Source organism: Carcharhinus amblyrhynchos, chromosome 4 (genome assembly GCF_965287045.1).
Source record: "Carcharhinus amblyrhynchos chromosome 4, sCarAmb.v2.hapA, whole genome shotgun sequence".
NCBI classification, from domain to species: domain Eukaryota; kingdom Metazoa; phylum Chordata; class Chondrichthyes; order Carcharhiniformes; family Carcharhinidae; genus Carcharhinus; species Carcharhinus amblyrhynchos.
The window spans coordinates 49,132,505-49,154,810 of record NC_137327.1 but is presented as its reverse complement, the minus strand read 5'-3'; the positions used below and the strand labels follow the sequence as shown (position 1 = coordinate 49,154,810).

At 39.4% G+C, this 22,306-nt stretch overlaps 1 protein-coding gene across 3 annotated transcripts in view; it reads left to right on the top strand.

Annotated features, from left to right (window-relative positions):
• nup93 (nucleoporin 93) overlaps nucleotides 1-22,306 on the top strand; it is a 128,042-nt gene that overhangs the window by 64,347 nt on the left and 41,389 nt on the right. For 2 of the 3 annotated variants that reach the window (XM_080187122.1, XM_080187119.1), the window contains exon 4: nucleotides 20,565-20,627. In XM_080187122.1, coding sequence (XP_080043248.1) covers nucleotides 20,565-20,627 — 63 coding nt within the window. Of the gene's footprint in view, nucleotides 1-18,109; nucleotides 18,412-20,564; nucleotides 20,628-22,306 lie in introns of those variants that run through there. The other variant, XM_080187123.1, reaches the window with a different exon arrangement.

The window sequence follows — 22,306 nt, the reverse complement described above, 5'->3', positions numbered from 1 at the left end:
AGATTAAGAACCTGATACCTGGAAAATTATAGAATGTCATTGGAATGGTTCATATATTTTTAGAACTTAAGTTGAATAGTTGGAAATGTCTGAGGTAAAACTCTCCCCTGAACCAATAAGAGAATTAAATGATAACCTTCCCATTGTTGGCCCTCCCCTATATTTGTTGAATGTTAGTGACAGATTTATGAAGCTTTATTACAACCATATATAACGTGGCCTGTGCCAGTTATTAAACCTGTGTTATTTCTGCATTTTAAAGCTTTAGCTATTCTGTAGTGTGTTTATAAAAAGGCCTTCCGAAAATCTAAATCTGGCATAATTAACCATAAGTAGACGTGAGTTTTGAAAAACAAAGGCTCTATAATGAGTTCATCAGTAATATTTTGTTCTCAGTGGTTCATGCCACTGTGAAAATGATATATACTATTATACATGTTATAAAAAAAATTCAGTTCATTAAGCAAACTATTACTGTTGCAAAGGGAGAAATCTGATTTTGTTTAACTCTGGAAGCTGTGAAATATTTTAAGTTTTCTTTGATTTGAAAACTCCTGAGCACATAAATCACTATTTTTAGCAATAGAACATGAACAAACATCTGAGATTCTAATAGCGTACAAAATCTACACCCACAGTACAAAACCTATATCACTCAATCCAACAGACAACAGATAACAAACAACAAATCCCAAAGCTTGTGCAATCTGAGGAGAAAAGGATTCCCGGGAGAAGTTCAAGCACAAAGAATGATTAAGATATATCAAGATATGGTTTCTTTTGGAAGTTTCCAGCTTTTTATTCCTAATGTTTGAAGGTAACCAGAATGGGCTTCTTACCTAACTTCTGATCGAATATATTCTGCATTTTATGGTTGCACACCTGGCTAAATCATCACTGGGCCATCTCCCTTGGGCAGTGAAAGCATGATGCTTTTGAAAACTGTAATTAATACAATTTAAGCATGAGAAATTGATTAATAGCGTAGGTTAACAGAAAGGTCCACCTCAAGGCATCTGGGATAAAGGCAGTCCATATGACCAATGTTGCCTACATTTTGAGACATAATTTGGCTTGATTGATTTAAAGGAATTATTTAATAAATTACAGTACTTTATATTTTGAGGTTACTTTCCAAGAGGATATCTTCTGAACAGAATTGTTGATAGTTCAAACATTAACTAATCCATATTTCATATTTTTGCCAATACCTCTCCCTTTTATCAAGCTTTTTGATATTTATTTTCTGTGAAGTCTCAGAAACCCTGAGGTAGCAGTGGGTGTGGATTCCTTGAGTCCTGTTACACATACGCAGAGTAGTTCTGCCACCAGCAATGAGACATTTTGCCAACTGACATGGACAAATATCCCAGTGGAAGACTGGAGATTCAGAGCTACTCCCTGGCCACACTGAAAATCTAGGGTAAAGTGATGACTATTTCTGGTTCATTAGCTAAATCAAGAATCACCTGCTTCCTTACTGGTTGGTGTCTCTGCTGCTTTAGGAAATTATTTTTGCTGTGTATTAAATGAAGCTACAGTATGAAGTCTCACAACACCAGGTTAAAGTCCAACAGGTTTATTTGGTAGTATGAGCTTTCGGAGCACTGCCCCTTCATCAGATGAGTGAAGAATTGGGTTCACAAACAGCACATATATAGACATAAACTCAATTACAAGATAATGGTTGAAGGTGAGTCTTAACAGGTAACTATGTCTTTACAGGTGCAGAAAATTCAAGTGGAGAGAGGGTTAAGCACAGGTTAAAGAGATGTGAATTGTCTCAAGCCAGGAGAGTTAGCGAGATTTTGCAAGCCCAGGCAAGTTGTGAGGGTTACAGATAGTGTGACATGAAGCCAAGCGCAGAAACTGATGGCCACGTTCCGCACACGAGGACAGCCTCAACCAGGATCTTGGGCTCATTCACACCTCTTTAACCTGTGCTTAACCCTCTCTCCACTTGCGTTGTCTGCAGCTGTAAAGACATGATTACCTGTTAAGACTCGCATTCCAACCATTATCTTGTAATTGAGTTTGTGTCTATATATACGCTGTATGTGAACCCAACTCTTCACTCACCTGACGAAGAGGCAGTGCTCCAAAAGCTTGTAAGAACATAAGAACATAAGAAATAGGAGCAGGAGTAGGCCATCTGGCCCTTCGAGCCTGCCCCGCCATTCAATAAGATCATGGCTGATCTGTCGTGGCTCAGTTCCACTTTCCCGCCCTCTCCCCATAACCCTTAATCCCCTCTCTTATCAAAAACCCATCAACCCGCTTCTTAAAAATATTTAGCGAGGCAGCCTCCACCACTTCAACGGGCAGAGAATTCCAGAGATTCACCACCCTTTGAGTGAAGAAGTTCCTCCTCAACTCCGTTCTGAACCGCCCCCCCTTTATCTTGAGGCTGTGCCCCCTAGTCCTACTGTCTTTTTTGAGCGGGAAGAGTCTTTCCACCTCTATCCTATCCATCCCATTCATCATCTTATACGTCTCAATGAGATCTCCCCTCATTCTTCTAAACTCTAACGAGTACAAGCCTAGTTTATTCAGCCTCTCCTCATAGCTCAACCCCCTCAACTCCGGTATCAGCCTAGTAAACCTCCTCTGCACTCCCTCCAAGGCCAAAATATCCTTGCGCAGGTGCGGCGCCCAAAACTGCACACAGTACTCCAGCTGCGGCCTCACCAATGCCCTATACAGCTGCAGCAAGACCTCCCTACTTTTATATTCAATCCCCCTCGCTATGAAGGCCAGCATCCCATTCGCCTTCCTGACCACCTGCTGCACCTGCAGGCTGGGTTTTTGCGACTCATGCACAAGGACCCCGAGGTCCCTCTGCACCGTCGCCTGCTGCAGTTTTTCGCCACGTAAGTAATAGTCCTTCCTACCATTCTTCCTACCAAAGTGGACCACCTCACACTTGCCAACATTAAATTCCATTTGCCATTTCCTGGCCCATTCGCCCAGCCTATCTAGATCCTTCTGCAGACTCTCCACACCCTCCGCACAATTTGGACTTTAACTTGGTGTTGTGAGACTTCTTACTGTGCCTACCCCAGTCCAACACTGGCATCTCCACACCATAAATGAATCTATTCTCTTTCTTAGATGTACTGTTACATCTCTGTCTAGCTGTAGGTTTGAATTACCCACACATTAAGATTCCCAAGTTTTCTTCTCCTTTAGGATCCCATAATACCAAGTCTAATATATAGCCTTTTATTTCAGATGATGACTTACGCAGAGTCATGCGTAAGTCAGGGTACAGAGGAGATTTACAAGGATGTTGCCTGGACTGGGAGGCATGCCTTATGAAGTTAGGTTGAGGGAACTGGGTCTCTTTTCCCTGGAGAGACGTAGGTTGAGAGGCGACCTGATAGAGGTTTATAAAATGTTGAGAGGAATAGATAGGGTGGATTCTCAGAGGCTATTTCCCCGGGTTGAAATGGTCGCTACGAGAGGACACAGGTTTAAGGTGCGGGGAGGAAAGTACAGAAGTGATGTTAGGGGTAAGTTTTTCACTCAGAGGGTGGTGAGTGAATGGAATCGGCTGCCATCAGTGGTGGTGGAGGCGAACTCGCTGGGGTCTTTTAAAAGACTTCTGGATGAGTATATGGGGTTTTATGGGATTGGGGGTTATAGATAGATGTTGATGTGATCGGCGCAACTCGTGGACCGAAGGGCCTGTTTGTGCTGTAGTGTTCTATGTTCTATGTTTAGGTATTTCAGTTTCTTAGCTTTTTGATATTTTACAAAGAACACAACCACTTGCTGTTGGTACTCCTTTTGAATCTTTATACTATCCTCTTAATTTGACTCTGTTCTTTCCACCTGCATCTTAGATTCTCAGGTACCCATTGCTAAGGATGTTCCTTGAGATACTAGTTGTTTCTCGTCCTTTCTCCAAAGTGTACTACTTGATATTTTTCTGTTCAATCACATCTGCCACCAAAATTTGATATGTACCTATGTTCAATTCTTTAGTCTTAAAAACAGTTGTGTTCTCAGCAAGTTTCTAAGGCAAACCAAAACCATCTACTTATTTTGATTCCTTGCTTTTTGTCCCTTAATCACTCCTCTTCATATAACTATATTTCTTTCAATACTCATATTCATTTTTGCAGCCAGCTCCCGGGTGATGGTTTCCACATGTCTTCTGAAGTTCACTGCACTTCCCTCGCTTTTAATTAGTCAAGCAAGATCTGCTACTGCCCACATTCTTCCTGACTGTCCCTGATTTACTAGTGCCCTCAGATGTCCACACATACATCCTATGTAACAGACTTTCAAAGTTTGCCCATTACCGATCAAAATGAAATATTTAGGTTTCGTATACCAGGTACGGTGATGCAGCTTAAAGGATCTTGACCCTTGTGTGAACAAAAGAAATGATTGCTTCCACAAAAAAGATAAGCTTCTACTTCCTTAAATGAGACCAAAATGAAAATCCTATCATGTAGTATTCTGGTGCATAATGACCTAGACCAGGAAATAGAAGAGGTGTCTCTGAAGATAAAGTAACTTTGGTAATTTCATCCAAGGCTATTTTGAAATGTAGCCTGGCTCTGTGTCTCATTTGCCTGATGATCCTCTACTCCAGAAGTGTTTAGATTGATAATTGGGGTGTGGCACTTAAGCTGAGTATAACTCATTTGAGGCCTTGAATTGATTATTTATTAATAGACTGCTACATTGTGAAAATCTGCAGTTCTAATGGACAGATGAAGGCTTGTTGCATAGCTGCAGCGTCAGCAGCCTGTCAAGTTACTGGTCTCAGTATTACTTAGAAATTTATTGCAGTACACTATGGTTCGGGATAAGAGTTCAAGGGTACTGCTGAGATCACAAAATAGCTGGTCCACCTTGATATTATATACTCATTCTCCAAAGCACTATTTCTCTAATCCAATTGTTTAGCTAGGTTGGGCTTTATTTGCACCCAACCACAACTTGACTGTCTCCCATATGCGTGTTGGCAAGGTCATTTTAGAAGTGCACAAGCTGTAGTGAGCAATTATTTTCAAAAAAAGCCTGCAATATTACTGGAAAAGCGAGATCAACTATCAGCATTCTCTTGCGAGGTCAATGAGAGCTGACAGAATTTCTGAAGAACTAATATTAATTTATCCAGAATTTGATCTGAATTTATGCTCCACGTCTTGCATGGGTCAGTAACTGTACTTGAAATATGTGCAAATTGTATAGATGACAATGCAATCCTGTTTTTCTCTTCTCAAATTGCTTATCGTTGAACATTTCTGTGAACTAGACAATAGGTACCTGACTTTAAAATAATGTGCTTATGTAGGCCCACAGTGACCATTTAACATTACAGATAAAGCAGTTGCTTTAATATATCTATGTGACTAGGAACTAACCAAGTAATAAGAGATGTCTGTGGCTTTAACCCCAAAAGATACCAATCATACTGCAGTGTGACTTCTCCACTACGTTTGGAAAAGTAGTAAAGTTTATTAGTCACAAGTAGGCATACGTTAACAGTGCAATGAAATTACTGTGAAAATTCCCTAGTCGTCTTGTTTGGGTACACTGAGGGAGAATTTAGCATGGCCAATTCACCTAACCTGCACACCTTTGAACTGTGGGAGGAAACCAGAGCGCCCGGAGGAAACCCATGCAAACGTAGGAGAATGTACAAACTCCACAGACAGTAACCCAAGCCAGGAATCAAACCCAGGTCCCTGGCCCTATGAGGCAGCCAAGCTAACCACTGTACTTCCGTGCCACCCCGATTTTGTAGCTTGGAAGATTTTTGCATTGCGATTCATTCGTAGGCTGAAATATATTTTCTCAGTTCCTGGGGTAGTGTGAATGAGAGAGGAGAGCTGGTTTCTTACTGCATTGTATTAATTAACTATTCTTGTGTGAACCAGTATTAAGCTTGTTTGTTAGTTTGTGGTGGAGTGGAAATGGTGACCTTTTAATGTTTTGTGCTTATGATGAAGAGCATTAACAAGGAAATAAACCATTTGAGGTTTCATGTGTCTTGCCCCAGTCAAAGAGCTGGTATTACACAAATCTTTAGAATTTTGATGATTGAATTCAGTGGCCTCAGACTTGTGCTATATTCTAAATTTGTAACCTGTTTAATTTAATCAGATATCTGACATGCAGACTGATCATTTTAAGCCAACTAGTCCAGGCCATACACAATGGTGTATGCTTTACACGAGCATCCTCCCATCTCTTATCTAAATCTGCCATTGTAACTGTCTCTTCTCCCTCATAAGTTAACCTAAGTGCGTCTATACCACTTTTTCAATCACTCTCTGTGGTAGAGCATCCTACATTGCTTTCATCAGTAGCTCCTATGTTTTATACTTTTCAAGCCCTCACACTATCCCACCCGCAACCCAGCAAGGGCAGGGTGATAAACAAGTAGAATTTGGTGTTTGGTGCAGGATAGAACTGATAACAGTTCTGGATAAGTTCAAGTTTACAGTAATTGGTGATTGTGAAACCTACCAGGAAAACTTTGAAGTTATCAAACCATAAGATGTGAATGAGCATTTGAGTGGCAGATGGTCTGAGGTGGGAGTTGGAGGTAGCAATGTTATCTCCATTGTGATTGAGGGGTTAACACTGGAAGCTTAGTTTAGGATCAAACAGTGTCCCAAGCAGGCTGCTTCGCTCTAAGATATTGATTGTGAAATGATGGAGCTGGTAACACAAGTGCATAATTTGTGCTGGGGGTCAAAATCAAGAGATTGTGTTTTTGCGCGTTTTTTTGTTCGTTGGGGGAAATTACGGTTCATTCAAGACTGAATGATGAACGGAGAGTCTGCTGGCACAGAGACCTTAGAGAGGTTGAGAGAGAGCGATTGGATACATAGCTGTGTGACTAGGGTATAAGTAAAAGCTAAAGCCATGTATGCAAGTATTAATGCAAATGAGCAAGGGGTGGATATCAAGACTCTCTCAGATGTTTGCTGCTACTTGTTACTTTAATGTATATTTTTTTCGTAAGAGATTTTGTATTTGAATGATATATAATTCCATTCTGTCCTCTGAGTATATGTTAACTGTTACCTTAAATTTGCATTCAGCCCTCCCATCTCTTTTTCTGCTTGTTCTCACTTTTTGCTGCTTTGTTCTTAAAAGGGTCTGTAACTGAAATGGAGCTTCTTCCCTCCATCGATGCCGATTGACCTGTTGTCAGACCAGCCTTTTCTATTTTCTGCTTTTACCTAATATTTAGGATCTGTTTTCAGTGACCTTTTTATAGAAATGAACTTAAGTTCCCCTGATAGATCTTCACCTGAAATGTTTACCCATTTTTCTTTTAAGCAGATGCCAACTGGCCTACTGTGTATTTCCAGCAAATTCTGTTTTTATTTCAGCTTTTTTAGCCTCAAAAGGTACTCCCTGCTGCACCAGTATGACATTTTACATTTTTGACAACAGCTATTCTGTGAACTGTCTGAGTGAGATTGACATGGTGCAAAATAAGACTAGTTTTGTTCTGTGGGTTGAGCCTGCAGGAGCTGATTTCACATGAAACCCTTGTAGTAGATCGACAGGATTTTCATCTCATCAGTCTGGACTAGCTTGAAATCCATATTGGTTAGAAGACAATATGCTAAATAAGTATGCGAGCCATTCTGTATTCAGAGCTACCTCTGTGACCACATTATTTTGAGATTAGCAAGTGAAAAAAAATTTCAATAGTTGCACTATTGCTGAACCATCTGAACTTGTTTCAAATTAGCCCAAATAATGAATTAATCACGCGATTGCTTAATTAGCCGCTGTCTGTGCCAATGTTAAAAATAATTTAAATTGATTTTTTTTTAATCCAAGGGATTATTTTCAGCCTAATATTATTCTCTCCTCCCCACTCCCCTGAAAATAAATCATTGTAAAGGTTGTAGAGAAAAATGTTTTATGACTTCTTGCCCAATTCTGGGGAAAATAACTACAGATGTCAAAAGATATCTGTTATGGATTCTTGCCATTAAGCAGCATATTTGTCTTCACAGCAAAAATAATTGTGCTTTTTTAAATCAATTTGGAAGCTTCCAGGACTGGAAAATTCAATATTAACCAACTGTAGCACTTGAACTTATTCAGCATTCAATATTCATAATTAGGATCCAGTTCTAAAATGGAATACTCACTCGCACTGGATCCTAAAGGGTTACTTACTGAAGGCTGTCAGCTGAGCTGCACCTTTTGTAACAGGTTTCTGACCTGAATTTCTTTTTTCAAAAGGCTCTATTACCGTCACAAACCCAATTTTGGCTGAATGTGAACATTTTTAATGCTGAAAATCTGTGTACTACTCCAGACCTATTGGAATCTGAGCAATGTTGGGGATTTGTGCTCAAAATTTCTCAAACACAGTTAGAATCAAACAATTTTACAGCCCGGGTATTGGGGGCTTGCAATTTGACCATTTTATCTATCTCAATTTGCCTGGCTTCGTAATTACTTATTTAGTCCTATCCTTGTTACAACTTTATTTGCATTTGATAATCATGTACCTCCTGACAAGGGAAAGTTAGAGACCTGATCAGTCCAGGCTACTTACATTTATTTGGTTATCTGTAGAGTGGTGTTAGAACCCAATATTCAGTCAATCCTCCCTTCTGCCAAAGGTATTTGGTAAAGGCAGTGGGTAGCAAAGAAGAAAAATATATAATTTTCCCTTTTGATAAAGATCATTTGTTAACTTATCTAATCACTAACTGAGCTGTCTTTAAAAACATTCTGTAATCAATTCTGCTCACTGCCTTTCTCTTGCTCACAAATTTGCCTGTCTCACAATACTCCATTCTACTTTAAGGCGTTTTCATGATTTGATGCAATTTTTTTTAAACCAGTCCCTCTGATCTTTAGCATTGTATTTATTCTTTCTTAGCCTGGCCTTGGCATTCACCATATGTACTGTCAGTCAGAAAACTGGAGCTTTCAGACACTTTCTGTTCAAATAGATGTGGCATGATATAGATGTAAAGTTAGATGTGAGACAGTACTTGTCATTATTAGTTTATAAGCTGACGTTGTCATTGTAGCGCATTACAGCAGTGTTGCGCTGCTGCCATTTTCACAAGAAGGTCAGAAATAGGCACTCAGCAGCTTTACAATGTTCGAATTCTGGGAGCTACATTGTACTGCTGATAGTTTAAGAACCACATCCACAAATGGAAGACTGTGATGAGAAAAAGTTGGAAACAGATAAAAGCTTACATGAAAATAATGCTTAGATGTGCAATTTAAAGATGTGAGACAACATTTCAGCTTCAAGTTTAAGTCCTTTTGTTGCATTCATTATTGTGGTGGGATGGGCGCAACTGCAGACAACCTGATTTGGATCAAAGATCCAGACTGAAGCCATGAAGCAGCAACTTCTATTGGCTTCTGGTTTGAGTGCTCACACCATAGCTGGTAATAGACTCGTGATTGCTGGCACTAATGCCCCAGTTTTCTGCTGGCTATAGGATTAGTTATGGCCGTACAATTTAAATTCAACTTTCCCCATCATAGTCATGTTATCTTTATTGCATTTATTAGTTTAAGTAGTTATGGATTGTTGGTACACAGGTTTGCTTGATGGACTAGATAAGGGATAAGCCATTTTCTTTTTAAAAATGTATCCTGAAACTTAACATGAGGAACAGGAAGGGGCATAGACCATGTAAGCCTGCCCTGTCATTTAGTAGAATCATGGCTGATCTTCTGTATCAACTGCAGTTTCCCACACAATTCCTATATCCCTTATTCTCCTTGTAATCAAAAATCTTTAATCTCTGCATTAAACATACTCTGAGTATCAGCAGGTCTCTGGCATAGACAGTTCTGGAGTTCCACAACCCTTTGACTGAAGAAATTTCCCCTCGTATGAGCTAAATGACGGATCCCTTCTTCTGAGATTTAGATTCTTATTTCTAGACTATCCTAGTCTTGGCAAGCATCCTCCCTAGCATTTGTCCTGTCAAACCCTTTATGAACTTTGTTTCAATGAGATCACCGGTCATTCTTCTAAACTAGGGAATGTCAACCTAACATACAAAGTTCCTCTTCATAGGATAATCCCTTCATCCCAGAAATCTGTAGCAAACCTTTGTCTAAAGCAAGTATATCCTTTCTTAATCAAGGTAATCAAAACAATATAGTGCTACTACAGGTATGGTTTCATCAAGACCCATGTAATTGCAGTAAGATTTCTTTATACTTGACCTCCGTCCATGCTTGACATTCCTATTTACAATTTACATAGATGATTTGGAGTTGGGGACCAAGTGTGGTGTGTCAAAATTTGCAGATGACACTAATGGGTGGCAGAGCAAAGTGTGCAGAGGACGCTAAAAGTCTGCAAAGGGGTATAGATAGTCTGAGTGAGTGGGTGAGGGTCTGGCAGATGAAGTACAATGTTGGTAAATATCAGGTCATCCATTTTGGTAGGAATAATAGCAAAATGGACTGTTATTTATATGGTAAAAAAAAATTGCAGCATGCTGCTGTGCAGAGGGACCTAGATGTCCTTGAGCAGGAATCTCCAGGAGCTGGTTTGCAGGTGTAGCAGGTAATTAAGAAGGCAAATGGAATTTTGTCCTTTATTGCTAGAGGGATGGCATTTAAAAACAGCGAGGTTACGTTGCAGCTGTATAAGGTACTAGTGAGGCCACACATGGAGTACTGTGTACAGTTTTGGTCTCTTTATTTGAGAAAGGATATACTGGCACTGGAGCGGGTGCAGAGGAGATTCACTAGGTTGATTCTGGAGTTGAGAGGGTTGGCTTATGAGGAGAGACTAAATAGGCTGCAGCTATACTCATTGAAGTTCAGAAGAATGAGGGGAGATCTTATAGAAACATATAACATTATGAAGGGAATAGATAAAGCAGGGAAGTTGTTTCCACTGGCAGGTGAAACTAGAACTAGGGGCCTTCAAAATAAAGGGGAGCAGATTTAGGACTGAGTTGAGGAGGAACTTCTTCACACAAAGGGTTGTGAATCTGTGGAGTTCCCTGCCCAGTGAAGTAGTTGAGGTTACCTCATTGAATGTTTTTAAGGCTAGGATAGATACATTTTTGAACAGTAAAGGAATTAAAGGTTATGGTGAGCAGCCCAGCAAGTGGAGATGAGTCCACCAAAAGATCAGCCTATTTTTATTGAATGGCAGAGCAGACTTGAGGGGTCAGGTGGCCTACTCCTGCCCGTAGTTCTTAAATTCTTATATTCCTGACATAGGTTCAATGAAAATCCGTCATCCCTTGCGCTCAAGAAAGCCATAGACTGCTCAGCAAACAGAAGGCACCTTGAAAGGATGGAATCCCAGCCAAACTGCTCGAGCATAGGAAATCCCATCTGTTGCACACTTACTCCTCCATTGGAATATAGGCTCCATTCCACAGGAGACGTGCAATGCCAAAATCACCACACTACACAAAAAAATGACATGGGACTGCAACAACAACAGGGGCGTCTCCGTCTTTAGTGTCCTGGGGAAGGCCTTTGCTAAGATCATATTTAAAAGACCCCAAGTGCTTGTAGACTAGGTGTACCTGGAAGCACAGTGTGGTTTTTATGCCAGCAGATTTACTGTGGATGTTACTTTCTCCATGTGCCAACGACAAGGGACGTGTAGAGAACATGGTTTCCCCTTTTACTTCACTTTTGTAGAAGGCATTCAGCATAGTCAGTAGAGCAGAGCTTTGGAAATAATTAGCTGTCCACGAAAACTCTCAAGTCTCATCTGCTCCTTCCATGACACATGTACTGTATTATACAATGTGATGGGTCCACTTCTGGCAGTTTCAGGATGAAGAGTGAAGTGAAAAAATTGTGACCGAGTCCCCTATTTGTTTAGTATCTTTCTTTCTTGGCCAGCAAATATGAAGGGGTTGACTTGCACCCTGGGTCAGCCAGCAAGCTTTACAGTCTCTAAAGTTTGAAGACAAAGACAAAACACCCATTGCATCCTGATCAGGAATTTCTGATTGCTGACACTGTTGCATCTATTATCCAAACAGAAATTTGGTTACAATGACTCGTGTCTGCCTCTTCCATGTCTGTAACGTGTTCTCCATGACTATAAACATCAGGAAAACTGTGGTTATGGAACAAGATGTCGCATCTCCACTTCAATGCAATAAATAACAGCCCACTGGAAGTACTTAGCAAATTATGATATCTTGGCCTATAGTGGCTGTCACGATTGTGCCAGTAATAAGCAAGAACATAACAAAGCTAGCAAGTTTAGAAGCCACCAGCATTTCAAAAGGCAATTTTCACGTAATGTGAGTTCCCCAGTAACAAGATTAGCAGGTTTTAGACCAACCAGAAGAATACATCACCCTGCTAACAGGAAACCCTTTAGTTAGGTGACTGAACCATTAACGGGAGGCACATGTATGTTAATGTTTTAGAACCACAGAAGCTGGGGGAACACAACAAATATACAGAGAGAACAGTCAAGGGAGAAAATCATACAATTGCCAACCTTTTTGGAAGGAGGGTGGCACATTCCACCCAACAGCCTGTTAGCAGATCAGAAATGAGAGTGCAAAACCTTTGTGGAGGCAGTTAAACCCATATCTTTGCTGAACCAAGAAGTGACATTCCCCAGAATAAGTACTCAATGATATTCAGTGTGGTAACTGTAAGCTAGCCTTTAGCTATAGATCTGTTGAAGTGGATGTTGTTTGGGAAAAGGGAAGTCCTGAAAGAGTTCAGGACTCATTAATATACTTTGGATCAAAAAGGATAATTTCTATATAAACTGTGTGGGTGTTTAGTTCCTATACATAACCATCTTAGGTCACTATAGTCATGTTCATACATATGACCCTTTTCTTTATTGTAATAAGTAATCTTTAAGTGTTATGCTTCAACTGAGTTGATTACTTTCTCATTGGATCTTGCACATGACTCTTCACACACTCGTATAAGCAAAATTGTACATCATTCAAGCCTCCTCAGATAACATAAGCTGGATTTGTGATAGTGACAGACAATCTGTCCCTTGATACAGAGCTTGATGTTTGTATAAGGAAAGCAACCACTGTCGTTGACTGTCTCGCAAAAATACACGTGGAACAACACCAAGCTAACCCTGAAGATAATGGTTTATGGGGTCTGTGTTCTCAGTATCTTGCTGCATGGCTATGAGACATTAGCAACTTACAACTACCAAGAAAAGGAAATCAATAATTTCCACCTTCACTGTCTGCAGTAGATTATGGGTATATCCCAAAAGGACAAATATCATGGAAGGTGGCAGTTTTCTCTCAGTACGAAGTCTGACAACACCAGGTTTTCGTACTGTGTTTACCCCAGTCCAACGCCGGCATCTCCACATCAGTTCTCTCTCATGCAGAGCTCCCAGGTTCATTGGCACTAATCAAATGGAGGAAGCTTTGGCGAATAGGGCTGGCCAGCAGATTGGAAGATGGTTGTATACTCAAAGGCGACTTATAAGGTGAGCTAACTAGAGCAGTAGGCCTCCACATCAAGGATACTTGCAAGTGTAGCGTGAAGGCCCTAAACATCAATTATTACACCTGGGATCACTAGCTGGCCAAAAGAGGGAAATTACAGTACTTCCTGTGAGTTAGCGTGCAAAGACCAATGGCTACAGCAGTTGGTAACAGATGCCAATACCAAAAATAACAACTCTCACTGTCACTTGGTAGCTCCACCTAAATGGATTGTTTGATGCATGTCTATCATTCCTCATGGAAGGATTGCACCACAGGAATATAGCACACCATTTACTTAAGTGTCCTCAAATTCTTCTGAATACCAATTATCAGGAACTTTAGGGGACGGGTTATTGGGCCAAAGTGGAATGAATGTATTTTATAAGCAGATTCTGGCATCACCAAGCACTCCTCCAGTCATCCTCTGTATTTGTTTTAACTATCTCTATGATAGTGTCTAGCATAGATGTCTTTCAAAAATACAGCCAGGAAACCTGCATCTGTCTCTGGTTTGATGCAAATCTGCAATGATGTTCGTTATTCATTTTGAAAGTAAGGAAGCCTATTGATGAATCTCTACAGTATTGTTGCATTCACGGTACTTGGATCTTTCTGGTGTTGCTGATCAATAAGCAGCAGGCTTTTGTGCAGACGTGAGTTTTGAATTTTCCACAGCTTCTAATGGCATCCACAATGTGAGGCAATCTCTTCATAACTGGACTGCATATTAAAATGCAGTAGTGAGGCACACCATAACTGGAAATGGTGTGATCTGCTGATGTCTGTCATGGGCTACTGCTTCAGAGTAGATTGCAAATGGGATGTCGGCCTTTTTCCTATTGCTTAAATAAGCTGCCTTTGATAGTGTGATATGATTATGTGGGATTTACAATGGTGAAAAGACACTATCAGCAGGTCACACAAAGAGTGGCTGCATCGACCTTGCCCTCAAGCCTTTAATAAATCACAAGGGACGAAAAAAATCTTGCTAATAGGGATTGAGGCAGACGATGCATCGGAGATGGTGGAAAAAGCCGGAAGGATAGTATTACCCACAATATGTAGAGAAAATTGAGGTGGGGTTGGGGGGGATGTATTTAAATTTACGCTAATAACTTAATGGTAGCCTGGAGCTGCTGCCAGGTCAGATTCATTAGTTGCTGACGTGGATGTTCAGACAGGCTTGCTTTGTACTGGAACATGAACTTGCTCAGCTGCAGCATGTCAAAAGTTGCTGTGTCATTGGCATGGAGGATAGGAACAGAGGCAGAAATTGATTGAGTCGACTATAATACATTATGAGCATTTTCCTAAATCTAACGAGCTTCCTTAATTTCAAGGGGGTGCAGTGATTTTTGACCATTTCACATTCTAGTACTTTTTGTCTTGCCCTCAAAAATTCTACTGAATGGAACCTTAACAGTTTTTGTAATGTATTATTTAGCTTTCATGTACTAACTTATTTTAGCTGTGGAAAGGTCAAGGAAAGAAAAAAGATTGACCTTCCTTGAAATAAGATTTTTGTGAATGACCTTCAAGTAACCCATCGAGCATCTTTTTGAATCCTTTTTACATATTCCCATTCACAGCTGTCTGGCCTTGTACTGGTCAATATGTCATAGCAGTATGGAACTACGTGAGCTAGTTGTTTTCTCATGCTTCTAGAGATGAAAGGACAGTACAGAAATCTGTACCACCCACTTCCTTCCCCTACACCTCCACCTCCCTTAAGATCAGGGTTGCTAGCATTAGCTGTTAGAATGGAATGGAGAACTACATTCTGAAGTTACTTCCAATAGACTGCTGAACTTGTCACAACTGCAATTTTGCTATAAATGGCAAAATGTTTATATGTAGAATTACTAAAACTAATTTTAACCATCATCATTATGCAGTTCCACCACAAAAGGATTTACCCCTATTACTGCTTTCTAAATCTGATCGATAGTTGATTGGAAATATTCATGAGAAAAGGCTTTTTCCTCCCATTCTCAGTGTGGGGGACGCCGGTTATGGGGAATGTCTTTTGGATACAGTGTCAGCATTAAACACTGATAGGTTGGAGACCAGTAGTGCAGTCCTGATGTGCCATGACAGAGGTGTGGTTGACCATCTATGAATACCAGTGTGACATATCATACGTAGCATCACATACTGAAGAAATGAAGAGAATGCTATGAACAATATTGTGTCCACTTCACTGACTGAGATAAAAAAAAACTTTATTTCATTGATTTCCACTGGATTGAAACCAGACTTTAGAGATGAAGAAGCAGAATATTAGCTGTTATCCCCATCCCGTCCCTCCCAACAAACATTATAAATCATAGACTTTACAGGTTTACATGAGTTCTCAGGATGACATTTACTCTGAAACTCGGATATGTAAAATATTTCAATGGAAAAGATTTTGAATCAAATTGAAGCTCGTCCCATTTTGACTTTACTAAACTAAAGCTTTGATATTTGCAAAATGTAAGATGGTTGACGGTACTGACCTATCTTTGTGTATCCTAAGAAATGTTATCCCAGGAATAAAAAAAACCTGACTTATAATGCATTTTTTAAAAGGTTAAATGTATTGTCAGTTATAACAGTCGGTGCTATGATTGCAGAAATTCTGCCCTTCAAATTTGTTGATTTAGATTAAAAGGAATTTTATGTCTTTAGCAATGTACAATGACAACCATATAGATTGGCAAGGATTGAATAATGAGGCTGTAATTTAAACCAAGGGTTCAGATGATGCCATGAATTCTGAAAGCAGCAAGTGCTGTTCATTACTGTCTGAACCCTGAAATTAAATTGCTGTCGTATCTCCCTAAAACCAATGCTGTGTGTTTCACACGATATGCTGAACCTGTCTTTAAAAATATAAACCTATCATTCTGGCTGTGCTGTTGGTTTAGAAGGTGAAAAACTGTTGACATTGCTGCAGAATAATTGCACAGTGAGATTCACAGTATAATTCAATAAATCAAATTATTTTTACCATTGTTGTAAATTGATTGGAAATGAAAACCTTGTAGAACTGCATCTTTTGAAGTAGCATCAGTTGGTCTAGTTTCTGTGTAAAATAGGTTAATAGAACTGCTGTTTTGTTCATATAAATGTATAATTTTTTTCCCAATTAATTATTTTAATTTGATCTGCCCATGAAGTAGTTCAGTGGTTAAAATAAATACAGGGTAAATTTAAAAATTTTTAAAATGGCTTCGCACCATCAGCTTTGTGCAGTCGTTTGTTAAAGAAAATGCTTCGCTAGAATCTGAATCGAATGAATGCTGCTGTCTCTAGAAGTTTCTGTGGCTTTCTGCAATTTGATAACAGCGCCATTGCCTGATTGTGTAGAATAAACTAGCCTGATTCTGATCATTGAGACTAGTTCTCGTTTTAGGTCTTGTCACTGCAGCTTTACGTCCAGATGTTAACCTCCACCCCGCCCAGTCTGATCTGCAAGACATTATTATTTTATCATGCCATAATATCAATATTTAAGAATAGCCCAATAATGAGCAGCTAGGAAAGTGACATTGATTGGTCAAACCCAAATTAGTTTGGGATAATATCACCTTTGGCTGGAAAATCTCTCTGATTGAAGAGTTTAATAGTCAGGCTGATGCTATTTATGCTGTTTGCAGCGCCAATGTTAACTGTAATATAAGGTCCTTTCATTACATGAAATAATGTGCATCTTCGTTAATGAAAAACCCTATTAATTTAGTTTGTATTCCAGTTTAATCTATAACCTACCTAAATTTTTATCATATTCTTACTGTTTATCCTGAGGCGACTGGCATAGTCATGCAGAGTCATCTATCATCTATGGTATTGAAGGTTAATTTTTGCAACATCTGCACGATTACAAAGAATGTTATTGTAGACCAAACACAAGAATGTATGAGATTATTTAAGGTGGCGTGCACTGCTGATATTCTGAACAGAGAGTATGATCAAGTTCATATTCAGCAACATATCAGTGCTGTATTGTACTGAAACGGGTAGCAACTATTAATTCTGCTGCATTTTTCATTTGCGCCTGGCCAGCATCTAGGAAAGACACTTTGTGATACTGTTGCTTATTTAAATGGCGGAAGCTGATCAGTTTTGTTGCTGGATAAGGGAAGGGAGAAAATGCTACATCTCTACTCCATACTTTACGACATATGCTAATAAAGGCTGCTATCTTAAGAAAATAGCTTCACATCTGTGATTTAAATTGTGCAGTTCCCAGTGTTACTTCATTCTGCAGCCGCATTTACCTCATTAACAAAACATGACAGCTAAAAGGATTATTAGCCTGATTTCAAGGCAGGATGTCGGAAGTCATCAAAAATTCCCATTATCATAAATTGCAGTGGGCCAAAGGAGGAAAAAAGGTTGAATCATCTTTCCGTCTAGCATCACCCCACCACCCCCCCAGCCCACCCATCTTTCTCTCTCTCTCTCTCTCTCTCTCTCTCTCCTCCCCCACCTTCAAATTGATATGGTACAGTCCTTTAACAATAAAAAATCCCTGTGTAACCCTAAAACCGTAGCACACATCAGAGCAGCCAGCACATCGGACTGCTGAGGCGGTGATAGAATTCACATTTTGCAGTACTGTGGATTGGGTGAACTGCAGTGTATGCACTCATGAAATAGATTAAGCTGATTTTCAGCTCCCTAGACACCGAGCTGCTTGTTAATTATGCTCCCGGACTGTTGACTGTATCAACAGTTCTAAGAACCTCTGTGCTCTTTTTGCTGTGCAAGGGGAGCTACAACAACAAGGTGTATATTAGACAGCATCAGAAATTGGTTTGGAGTGTGAAATACCCCAGAAAGGCCTTGAATCTATTAGATCTTTTATTAAGTATAGTATTGCTGTATATGTGACGGAGCAAACTCCATCAAGTATGTCTGTTGAACCCGAATTGGTTCCTCCTTTACATGTTATATAAACAAAAGGCTTGCTCTCCAGGTAAGGAAACTGAATTTTAAATTTATTTGATCATTCTGTGGCTATGTAAGAACCAATATATGATTAAATTTAGGGTGGGGTCATGCTGCGCCTTAGATCCGTAAGCTTCGTATTGCGTCGTGTCTGCTTATCAGTTTCCATTTTCAATTGTTCTGTTTCAAGGAGTTTACAGTTTAGTAACTATAATGAACTACTGTGTCTTAGTCTAAATTGTGTATTTTTTAAAAATTCTTTGACTATGCTACGTATTCATTTGCGTGCATATAGTAAGTCCTTTAAAAGCAATTCTTTGTCCAGGCTTTCTCATGACTGGAAATGGCAGCTGTATAGATGCTGGACCAGTAGTATTAATCCTACTCCTTCGTCCACTTCATCTGATTTTTCTTAACCCCTTTTCCTTTCCTCCTTTTCATCATCTTTACCTTGATGCATATCATAAACTGTTTTGATGGCTTACACTGCTAAGGCTATCTTTGCTCCATTTATCTGGTCTTTTGTTTCCTATTTTTAGTACTGAACTATTTCCTCTGGTCCAGTACATTCGGAGGAAAGCTAACAGGAGGATGTTGCCAAAGTCTGCCTGTGCAATTTTATAAGTTCATCACTGAAATTTCTAATTTTAAAAAGACCCTTTGTAAAGATATATAGCCTTGTGAAATGCGTAATTTTACTTTGGTCACAAAATTGTGGCAATATTGAAGGGTTGAGCTATTTTTCAGTATTTTAATTTTGAAAAATTAATGCAAAATGCTTTTTCCTTGTATTCAAATGCACATTCACTTAAAGGTGATTAATCTCAGTGCCATTTAATCACCTGCAAGAAATAATCAAATAGATTAAATAGATCAAATGGATCCAGCTTCAAGGTTAACCAATTGTAAATGTGAATTGCTATATTGGAACAAGGTTGAAGAATGGTCATTAAAGCTTGAAATTAATATCTTTCATTTGCTAGATATGATGGTGCATTGTGACTATTTTGAGTATCTTAGCTGCACTGCCTTTTATTTTAAAAGGTATCCATTCAAAGATATTCTAATTATCCATTGTTTCCAAGGATTTGATGCTGAAGGCATGGGTGTGTCAAGTAACTGCGTCATACACAGCCTCTTTGCAGTTTGGACCCATTTCTACATTTTTGCTTCCACTATATTAAGAAGGTTAGGAACATCTACTATATATGAAGAAAGAACTGAATGGATAAGCGTCTGGAGAAATTGCAGTTGCACTCTTAACCCAATTCTGATATTTAGTTTCCACATTGCATTTTTCTTAAATTCTACTGTACATGTCTAAAGATGTGGAATTGCACACTAAAGTTATTTTAACATGCTTAATATTTTGAAGTGTGGAAAGTAGTAATTTTGTCATCGTTCCCTGCACTAAATTAAAAACTTACAACTTTGCAGTAGGATCTTTCGAATTGTTATGCCAAGCCATGAGTCATTGTCCATCAGACTTCTGAGATGGGGTGGGGTCATTTGAATGATTGCTGCACCATTGAGCCCATGCTGCAAAGAGTAGGGGATAAATAAAGGCAACTCTACAATTTGGGGATGAGAAATGACATTGAAAAAGATAAAGCTAATTAGCACTTTTTTCCATTCATCATTGCTGGTGGTGTTCTATATGTAGGTTAAGGAGTAATGGAGATGCCTGCAGAGAGAGAGAGAGAAGCTGGTGGGAAGCTGCCATTTCACCTCATAATTTTCCATAATAGGTTTTCGTACATGTCAGAATGGCTTTGCCAGAAATATGAAGCAGTAGGTAGGAATGTATTGTCTGATAGACTAAATTCTCAACTCCACGGTGTAAATTATTGGTAAGCATCACTGGTTAAATGCATAGGTGAAGATAATTCTCCATTCCTATTGAGAATGTGTGGTAGTCGGCTACACTGTCAACTAATAATGGTTTTTTAGAAGGATATAATTTTAAATGTTGATAGTTGTACAGAATTTGAGACATTGTTAAAAGCATTTGTAGAAAGCTGCTTTCAGCAGGTTGATAATATGCTATGGATTGTTTTTAATAGAATCTTCTCTGAATTTGCTAATTATGCAGACTGTGCAGTGATGGCTGTTAGTTCATGCCGTGGTGAAGCCTTCTGTGACAGTGTTTCCAGCATTGATGTGACTTTCTTTACCCTGTAGGGTTTTCTGAAGAATGAGCGTGATAATGCACTGCTGTCAGCTATTGAAGAGTCCAGGAAGAGGGTAAGTGGAAAATTGGCTATAGCATTAAAAACAGCATTGAAATCTTACCAGATTGCACAGTGTTGGTTTGGAATCGATCGAACACAGACAAAATGAAACGTTTTATGATGCTACATACATATTTCCAATTTTTCTCATTTTTTGATAAAATAACAAAACATTTTGGTTTATGTTAGAATAACAGAGTTTGAATACCCTTTTATAATAATGTTAAAAGAAACTTGGTTTTGATTTACTTTTGAATTAAGATGCTTGGTCCTTTTTGCAGATTGAGCTATGTTCTTGCGCTGTGCAAAGTGCAGCCATTTTGAAGATCTAAAACTGTACAGTGTGGCGTATTGGCGGAACAATAATGGATACACCCTATGCCAGCAGAATTGAAGATTTGAGTGCCTGCGGTTGATGGCGCACAAGCTCACTGCCTTGTATCTGGGAGCAGCTTTGTCAATTCTGTGCCAAGTCTCGAGGTGGCTCACCATATTGTATTGAAGAGCTAGCAATTGAGCCCCTTTGCTGCATTGTCAATTGTCAATTCAACACAACTGCAATGTTGTTGAAGTCCATGGGGCCAATTTGCTTGTCATTTCCACCCAGAGGATATATTCTATTTCCTTTCAATAAATTAATTAATTGAGTCTGAAAACCTTTGAAAACATTCAGACGCTTGGAATAGACAGAAGAATGGGATATGGGGTAGTTGAAAGAGAATATTACTAAAGCTGTTGAAACTTAAATTTAATCTCCATTTTACAAAATTGTGAAAAGTGAATATTAGGGATATAGTTCTAAGTAATGAGCTACTTTTATTTCTAAACATTTAAATCGACTAAATTTAATTGCATTGAAAAGAGCTGAAGTCACAAAAAAATTGAAGTATAGATTGCAGAATTGAATTTTGTTCTTCAGTATTTTCCTTTTCAAGAATAAAGATTGCAGGAAATATGTTTGGAAATCTCTAAATAATGGCTTCCTTTGTTACCTGGTGCTGGCTAAATTAAAAACAAAATGGTTCTAATTTTTTTCTTTCCTCTCGCATAGCTGGGGTGCTCCAGCTAATTATATACTTTGACACTGGTGCTTGTAGCCCTTTGAAATCTCACCCAAGTTGCCGTCCTTCATGTGTGTGCAGTGGAGACGTTGATCAGTTGAGTGGCATCATGGCTGAGCTCAGAGTCCTTAGCTGGTGCACTTTCCAACAGGACTCAGTAGAGAGCCTCAGAAGCAAGTATCAAGACTAAAGGCCTTCCTCATTCCCAGTCACTGATCATTTGAAATCAATTTCCTATCAACTTTTTGGGCAGCATTTTGCCATGGGCATTGAGACCTTGTCATCAAGACAAATGGGAATCCCAGGTCCATACCTGCCAGTAGTGAGATCGGCAGAACAGTCTTCCCAGAGGCCGACTCCTGATTAACCATCTCCGCACTTGACATCTTACTAAAGATAGCGGGTGATCTCTCGATGATGTCAGCCCGTCCAGAAGATGTACAGCCTCCCACCAGGAGAGATGGGTGCTGCTGAGGCAGATTGAGAACAGCGAGGGTGCCTCAACATGGAGGTCCTCTTGCTGTGCTGCACCACATTCAATAAAAATCTGGGATCTAAACCAGCAAGAAAAGTGGAGTGGAGAGAAAACACCATGGCTAGACTGGTATCAGCCACTATCAAGACCTTTTTA